Consider the following 9,026-nt stretch of genomic DNA (forward strand, 5'->3'; position numbering starts at 1 on the left):
CGGAGTAGAGGCGACTGATTTCTTCTTATGATTAGTCATGGGTGTTTGCTTCAGGAATTCATGTTTGGTGCATCAAATTGATTTCGTTCATCATGAAGCAGAGAAATGATCCATGTAAGGCATGCAAAGCTGACAGATTTGTCAATTACATTTTTTTGTTTATGTTTTCTCACCCGTCACAACTTTTAATGTGTTGTGAGTTACATTTGCCTGTCCTTAAGCATAAGAAGACACTTACAACAAAACAGTCTTTTATCTGTCTACTATCTTGGAACAAAAGATTTCATATAAAAGCTGGCAATGGGAAACAAAATATAACAGATGCTTGCAAAGTTTCCTGGCAAGCAAATATATTCCGAACTCATGCAACCTTGCTGAGGCAACTGCTTCATTCAGCACTGCCCAAAAGGTTGCACTGTGTATTTTTGCCTTGAGACTCGTAACTCAATCAGTTTCTCTGTCAAAGACAGGAGAGACTCCTGAATAATGACACATTTTTCTTTCTATGCCCTTTACCCCACTGTATTATTTCTCCCATTTCTCTTTCTGTAAAGAATGAGGAACGAGATCCTGTATCTGCAGGCTATGAGCAAAGCCAATTCTGTGTAATTTAGTTCCTTTTTCATACTGCACCCATTAATCTGTGGCTAAAATCAAGCATTTCATTGTTACGGAAACCAAGTATGTTTTTGTTTCCTCACTGAGGCAGAAATAATCCAGTTTCAGCCCTGAGTAAGATTGTAGTTGTTATAAATGTTATAGAAGGACATTGGATAATTATGAATTCCCCAGTACAGAATAGTTGATGTGATCATTTACCTTATGACATTGTCATTTGAATTCATATCTATGTTGTTGTTTCTGTTGATTATTTCTCTTGAATTAAAATGTACCTTTACGATGTAAATTAATGATGAAAGACTGGTCTGAAAGACAGGCAAAACCATCTTTTCCTCAGTCTTACTGTTTCTCACTTGTACTCCTCCATTCATTACAGGTCAAACACCCATCTGCAATCCTCTCTCTGCCTCTCATTCCCTCCCGTCCCTATTTCCTTTCAGCAGAGGTCATCAGCCCATTATTTTACATTATCTGTCATCATCAAAGAGGATGGATCTGCCTGCAGTATTTGGTAGCTGTGCAGTTCCCCTGTACAGGCAGAATGATTGATCTGCTTCTCTGCTTCCTGATGAAAGAGACTACCTTTGTTCTTGCCGCGAGCTCAGCGCTTGTCCTGTTAAATCATCTTCTATCCTCTGTCTCTATTTGTTACCATTAGACCCCGGTTTTCTCAAACTATTGGTCAGGACCCAGCAGGGTCTCAGACTAACCTGCGGTGAACAAAAAAACAACAGTATGAGATGTCTAACTAAATACCTCTTTGTGAATTCAGCATGCTTTTTCAAGTCTTTTATATTTCTTTATTAATCATAGTTACAGTTGAACTAAATAATTCTAATGAAGACTTATAATGTTTCTGTACACACTAGTGAGTGACCTTTTAGTGCTTTATTGGTATTTTAAGTCCATTTTATACATTAAAAAGCACTCATCCTATTTGTTTGATCCATCATCCCATAAAAATGTATAGTCCATTATAATGCTTTTTCCATAGTAATCATTAACACGAGAAAGTCCAGTCAAACATTTTTGCTCTTTATCATCAAAATATCTCTTCTACCATAATGTCTTCCTACTTAGTAGCAAAAAAACAATATCAGGAAAGATCCAGTTTAAGGAACTGCATGAGGATTTATAGACATTTTCTGCTGCATTACTAGTTTTATACATTTTTGTATTGTGGAGCAGAGGTTTTCAAAGTCTGAGACCAACCCACCCCCCGCTTTGTTTATATTTACTTTAGTGTCGCTCAATTCGTGTACGCCTGATTTTGCTGTTTGACATACTTCAGACTACAACAAATACATTAAAAAAGGTCTGTCTGAAGGCAAACTCTCCTCTGAACTATTTCCTAAACCAAATCACAAACAATTTGGCTTTCTATGTGATCTTCTTTTGATTTGACTAATATATATTTTCCCTTTCATTCACTGAGCCTCCCTTAACACTGTTCGGCATCCCCCTTGGAGAAGCCCAACTCCCAGTAACCTCAAAAGACTTGAATCTATTTGACCAAAAAAAAGATTATTATTATCATCTTTATTGAAAAGTGACGGCTGTGTTTTGTTATAACATTTTGATCTCTGTTTTTGATGCAATGCATTTGATTGATGCCTGGTCCACAACATCTTATATTCCAAAATCTACATGAACTATTGAATACATTTTCAAATGAGATATACATTTTGCTTAATAAGAAATGATCTCCCCTATAAATCATGTCAGTATCAATGAAAAACACCTGAACTTAGATGTTGGTGGGCTTAATGGATAGTTACACTTACCCTAGCAATTGAAAACATTCATTAGAAAATTAAAAAAGTAATCAAATGTAATAAATTACACTACTTTAATTAAGTAATTGAAATAGTAACATTGCTTATTACATTTTAAATGGGGTAACTAGTAATCTGAAACCTATCACATTTCCAAATAACCTTCCCAATTTCCACTGGGGACTTAAAGAGATCTTAAGAAGCCTCTCTGAGATAATCCAGTCCACCCTGCCAACCTATTGTACCTGCTCCTAACATTGGTGACTAACTATCACATTTTATCTATCATGTAATTCCATGAATCGTCTGTAGGAGGCCTCACATATTCTGCAAAGGGCAATTTGTGATTGTCCCTAACAGCTTCCCGTCGGCTACGTATCATCCCGGAAGATTTACCTTTTATCTTGACACGTAGCAAGCGCAACCGAGTTGGCAGGGCTCTGAGGAGATCCCTCAAACATTAAAGGTAAGTGTTGGCAGTAGCGATGCTTTTATAACTCGACAATAATATATGTGTATGCAAAGTTAAAATGGACATTTAAAGCCACCGGTGGACACACAAGCCAGCTCTCTACAACTACTGTGGTTAGCATTAGCTAATCAACTAGCACCTGAGTTAACGGTACATTAGCCACCCAAAGACTAGCCTCTTTTTGTCTGTATTTCTGACAGTATTATTCTTTATGAAGGGGTGATTATCGGGTGGTTTAATAGGTAATACAGTCAAGTTAAGAGTGGCGTGAACAACAGACTGGCTACACTCTATGTTGGTGTTGGTTTTGTGTTTAAAGTTGACTGCGTGGCTGCTACTTTGGCTCACAGTTATCTTAAAATGATACACCGGTAACGTGAATGTCATTTTAACCAACAATAAGAAGTAAGTTGGCAACCGAAATGTGTCCTTATGGGTATTTAAAAAATAAAAAAAACAGAGAGAGCGACTTGAGCTACTAAATTGGCAGCGGCCCATGAGTTTACGAGTTAAATGTCTTGTTATCGCTGTTCACTCCATTATGCATTCACATTTTCTCTTTGCTGCTACACATTAAGTTCACTGAGAGGCTCATTTTTTTTGTTTTTTAACCCACACATAAAGCTTATATGTTTTACGTGAGTCAAGCATTTGTGGGCATATTTTAGTCTATCCGAGCACTTTATAAGGAAACACTTGTGCCATAACTTCTTCTTTTATAAAACTTTTACATTTTCAGTTTGTCAGAAAGGTGATAAGTCTACTTTGTTTATTATTGAGGTCTTAGTGGGTGGTGGTGTACTAGTAGTGAGCATAATAATGAAATGCATTATATTTTGCCTCCAGGGTGGACAAAATATTAGGAAGTATTCATATTACTCAAAGAAGAGTTTATGGATTTTATGTCAGAGCTGTTGTATTGGATTACATTAGAAGACAAGAGCTACGAGTAGAGTGAGTATGAAACTGATGATTAAATAAAAACAAGCCCTGAAAAAAAGAGGGAGGGATCCTTTTTAAAGATCTATGGACACATAAACCAGTCTGGAGGTGGTTCACTTGATAAACATCATCCTGCCTAACAAGTCGTGTTTCTGTTTCTGTCCCGTTGACAGAGTGCGAGATGTCAGGGTTTGACAGCTTCAACACAGACTTTTACCAGTCCAGCTACAGTGTAGATGACCAAAACCAGGCCGGCTATGGCTACAGCAACAGCAACACTGACAACGTCCAGAACAAGTAAGGGATTGTCTCTCAGCTGTTGACACCTCTGGGAGCAACATTATAACTAATTTATGTGCCCTGCCTAACATTTAATTATCTGAACATACACCTTGTTTGACATCTTTTAAGTGCATGTTTTCTTTGTGTGCTGTACTCATGTGACAAGTATACAAATTTGAGGCAGTCACTTACTGTCCTGCCATTTAAAGAGTTTTGTTGAACATCTTTTGTTGTGTGTTTTCCAGACAATATGGTCAGTATGACTACTCCCAGCCCATGGGATACACTGCCCCGGGGATGATGCAGCCCCAACAGCCATACACAGGACAAATCTTCCAGCCCACACAGACCTACACCCCATCCCCGTCACAATCCATGTATGGGAGCAGCTTCGATGACGAGCCACCACTGTTAGAAGGTAGGTGGACCATAATCTGGAAGCTACTTCTTCGACTGTTTGTAAAGCTCCTCCCTGTTGTTTATTTTCTCATTTGAGAGTGCAGGAATACGGCTACTGTTAAATTATAAACTGGTTGTTATTCTGTCTCTGGATTGGAAAAAAAACTGACTATCTTTATAGGTCCTCCTTCTCAAAAGTGAGGATTTTCTTTATTTTTGTTTCATATCACTGCAAATTGAATACTGTTCTCCAACTGGCATTAAAATAATCTGTTAATGAAAATATTAAATAGTTGCACAGAGCACCAGAAAAAAAATCTGTTCTTACAGCATGAAATTAAAGCTTCATTCACCTTTTTGAGATTCAGAGAATCGAGAATAGAGTACAAAAACCTGGCAGACCAAAGGCTGGCTACCGGCCAGTGTGACTACAAAATTGATGGGCCCGACTTTTCCAAAATTTTGAAGTACTGTCATAGACATACTGTACATGCTGTGCAGCTACCCACAATCCAGCACATGAATGGATACTAATGTTAAGTTCAAATGTGTAATGAGATGATGGCAGCAATTTAATTATGTGGTTTGATTTATTTAATCCCCAGTACATATATTTTCTTACATCAGCTAATCTCCAAGAAAGTAAAATCAGTTTTGCAGACAGTTTTACATAAATACAAGCTGTTATATACTGTATATATACTGAGGAGCTCACATATCACCAGCAAAGTCCCCTCACCTACAACATTTTATATTCTCTTGTACAATAAAGCATTATCATTTATTATAAAAATAGTAAATAAAAAAATAAATAAATCGGTAATAAAAATGTTCATTAGTTGCAGCCCTACGTACAATGAAAGGACATCACCACGTCTCATTATAACAGACTGGGTCATTTCATACGCAATCCTGTATCATACCCTATAGCCCCAGTGCTGATCAATGATCATATCAACTGTCAATGAACACAGAGGTGATTGCTGTTACTTCTGCCTGAGCTCTGCACCCTGCAGGCTTAAAAAATGAACATGATGTTAGTCATTGCAATAAACTCAACTTCTTGATTGAATATAGTTTAAATAAGACATCTAGACACAAGTGCTGTATATACCATTTGATATGAAGAGACTGGTTCATGCGTTTTTCTGTGAGGGAAGTTAGCATTATGGAAATGCTCAAATTCTGGTTATAAAGTATTCAACATCTACTGCAGTTAAATTAGGTTATCTGTTAATTACTTTGAGTTGTGGGCTTGATATTTGGACTGAGCCATCCAAGACTCCATTCACAGTAGTTACATCTCCACTCTCAGAAATGTGCTGCAGGCTCGGGATCAATCTTTATTTCTCATTTGCTGCGTCTCGTCCATTTGTGTACTTTTATATGCTGTGATGTTGCTACAGTGAGATGGTGGTAGCTATATCTCATGTGTAGAGACCATGAAAATGTAGATGATAGTTTCAACCTAACGCAACTCAAAGCTTCACAATCATCAACATCCTTTTCAAAGTTCCAATACAAGTTTTCTGTACTTATTGACTCTGTTTTATCATTGTTCCAGCATCCAAAATGTCTGATGTGTATTTTCTCTGTTCTGTCTTAGAATTAGGAATCAACTTTGACCACATCTGGCAGAAGACTTTGACGGTGCTCCATCCGATGAAGGTAGCAGACGGCAGCATCATGAATGAGACAGACCTGGCTGGCCCAATGGTCTTCTGTTTGGCATTCGGAGCTACACTCCTCCTGGTAAATCACTCTTCTACAACTTGTACTACAAACAATATATATCTGTACAGCTGTCATCATGTAGGTGTGTATCCAAATCTGATGATGTGTATGTCTTTTTTCTTCTTTTTTTTACTTTCACAGTCAGGTAAGATCCAGTTTGGCTATGTGTACGGTATCAGTGCCATTGGCTGCCTCGGCATGTACTGCCTTCTCAACCTAATGAGTATGACAGGCGTCTCCTTCGGCTGTGTGGCAAGCGTGCTTGGATACTGTCTCCTCCCCATGATCCTCCTATCCAGCTTTGGAGTCCTCCTCTCTTTACAGTGAGTACACAGGAAAACAGTGTAGTTCATGGATGTTAATTTAATGTTTATAAACTATCAAGATAGGGTTTTATCATATTGGTATAGTGAGACCTCTAAATGACACTTGGTTGCTTAAAAACAGCTAAACTTATATTTTCCCATTATTTTAACTTTTGTTTGGTGTTAAATCAGAGCTTCACAAATAGCTGTACATTTTAAAAGCTATAAAAACATTGCTTTTCTACATTAAACTGTTAAAATACTCAAACTTAACCTCCTGCTTTCTTCTCGTCTGCTTTAGGGGCATGTTGGGAATTATACTAACAGCATCAATCATTGGCTGGTGCAGTTTCTCAGCCTCAAAGATCTTCATCTCAGCGTTGGCCATGGATGGGCAGCAGCTGTTGGTTGCTTACCCCTGCGCTCTCCTATACGGGGTCTTTGCACTCATCTCTGTCTTCTAGAGAAATCATTGCATAACAGTTTAAAATAACTGCTCCGCGGTTTCTGTAATTTCAGTCTAATTAGTGTCGGTATAACTAGTGTCATTATTGGCTAATTAAACTATTATTACAGAAAAAAATGGGAGCTCCAGTCTAAAATGGTCTAAAAGTTTTTCCTTTCATAAGCCTTCACTTCTCACCACATTCCGACTTCACCATCTGCAGGCTGGAGCGTCTCACTCAGGTCTTCTCACCACCTTCGCTCCCTTCATGCATCTTAAAGGAGAGGACTGTCAAATAAACCTGGTGAAAAAAATAACTCTTGTGGACCATGTCGAGCCTTTAAACAGCTTAGTACAGTCCTATGATTTTAAGGACATGAAGGGGACAGAAACAAGCAAGTAGTTCACCCAGTGGAAGGGGAGGAGACAATGTAATTTGGACACAAATGGGAACATGATCTCAGTTTCCAGGAGGGACTGATATGTAAACCTTCAGCAAACGTGCAACCTAATTTGGAGCCACATGTAATGATTTTTGCAAAAACTTTCATGAGCCATTTCAGGCCCCCTGGCATAGATTATACAACTGCAAGACTAAGGGAAACACCAACTTTCCTTCCGCACAAGACTACAGTAGCTCATACTACTTCTTCACCCAGAAAGGATGAAAGAAAACTTGAAGGGGGCCCTCCTTCTTACTATCTTTTCTCCAGGACTGAGGAGCCATCAATGCCACCATTTGCTTATCACTGTAAAAACAGCAGCACCGCTTTATCTCCCTCGTGTATTGTTTTATTTTATTCTCTTGAGATTCATATGAATTTTGATGCCTTTCAATAAGACAAAAATACAGTTTGCACAAAAGCTTTTATCTCTTTTTCAAAACCAAACGAATTTGATTAGAAATTGACAATTGATATTTTTTGAGATACTTTATGTGTCTAGGTTACAGGCATGTTTCAGTAACAAAAGGGATGCTTTAGTTTGCGTCCTTTACATTTCTTAAATCTTTATTTTGAGTCCACTCACTTTGTATGCTTTGATGTGTCATCTGTTCATGTCTTCTCATGCACATTAAAGTTGTCTTTGAAGGTTATCGGCTTTGTGATATTAAACAGTACATCTTAGGGTCGAGCACAAGTGGTGTAATCTTTATTAAAGAGAAGCTGAAACGGGTTTTATTTGGCTTTTTGACTTATGGATGTTTGAAAAAAGGCTAGCATACACTGGGAGAAGTGTGTGCGTGATACAGGAGGACAATTTTCCACGAAATTGAGCAGAGTTTTTTTTTCCACAGTTGGTCAGTAGACCTGTACGCTTTGATCCCCACCATTGTCATTTTGAATATCATGTAGATCTTGAAGATCCTCCCAGCTTAGAAAAGGTTTTTCATTTCCAGTCATCACCTGTAAGTACTGGTAGAGGCTTTCTAAGATTCTAGTGTTCAGGGTAGATTGGTTATTGGGCTTTGGCTGTTAGTGACATGTGGTGCTTGTTTGTTAGTAAAATATCACATTCTTTACAGTCTGGGACACAATACAGGAGCTGTATATGCCCAACCCTGCATACAAACTACTGTAACTTGACGACATATGTATAATGGTGTAATTATGATACAACACAGTTACATGAAAGTCCTTCCAGAGTGATTCACTTAACTTTTGGCATTTAAATGTGACACCAGAGGGTCAGTTTTTAAACCAAATCCATGAAGCAAACTTAGTGATATGACTGAAAATCATCAGTCAAGTTTCTGCTGAGATCAATGTTGTACATTTATCTACTGCTGTCATTTTGATCTACCAAACGGTTATTTGTGTATGTTGAGATCTGTGTGTCTAAACCAATTAGTAGAAGAGACCACAAGCTCTCATCTTGTTCATGAACTGGGGTGTTGAGGAGACTGATCGTTTTACATTAGAACTACATTGAATTCCTGGTATGAGGTAAACTATTTAAAATGCAAAATTTCATATAATCTAAAGAGAAGGTTGATGAGAATAAATATGAAATGTATGGTTAGAACACAATTTTCCATTTTTTCTTCTCCT

The 9,026-nt window shown here is 37.9% G+C and overlaps 1 protein-coding gene across 1 annotated transcript; it reads left to right on the forward strand.

The window, feature by feature from the left end:
* Positions 1–2,781: 2,781 nt before the first annotated feature.
* yipf5 (Yip1 domain family, member 5) lies at positions 2,782–8,071 on the forward strand. The gene is made up of 6 exons (XM_062433617.1): positions 2,782–2,862; positions 3,984–4,107; positions 4,338–4,510; positions 6,098–6,243; positions 6,367–6,548; positions 6,832–8,071. The coding sequence occupies exons 2-6, from the start codon at positions 3,992–3,994 to the stop codon at positions 6,992–6,994; spliced, it is 780 nt and encodes a 259-aa protein (XP_062289601.1). The 5' UTR covers positions 2,782–2,862; positions 3,984–3,991; the 3' UTR covers positions 6,995–8,071.
* Positions 8,072–9,026: the final 955 nt, after the last annotated feature.

The sequence above is a fragment of the Scomber scombrus genome, chromosome 14 (genome assembly GCF_963691925.1).
Source record: "Scomber scombrus chromosome 14, fScoSco1.1, whole genome shotgun sequence".
Taxonomy (NCBI): Eukaryota; Metazoa; Chordata; class Actinopteri; order Scombriformes; family Scombridae; genus Scomber; species Scomber scombrus.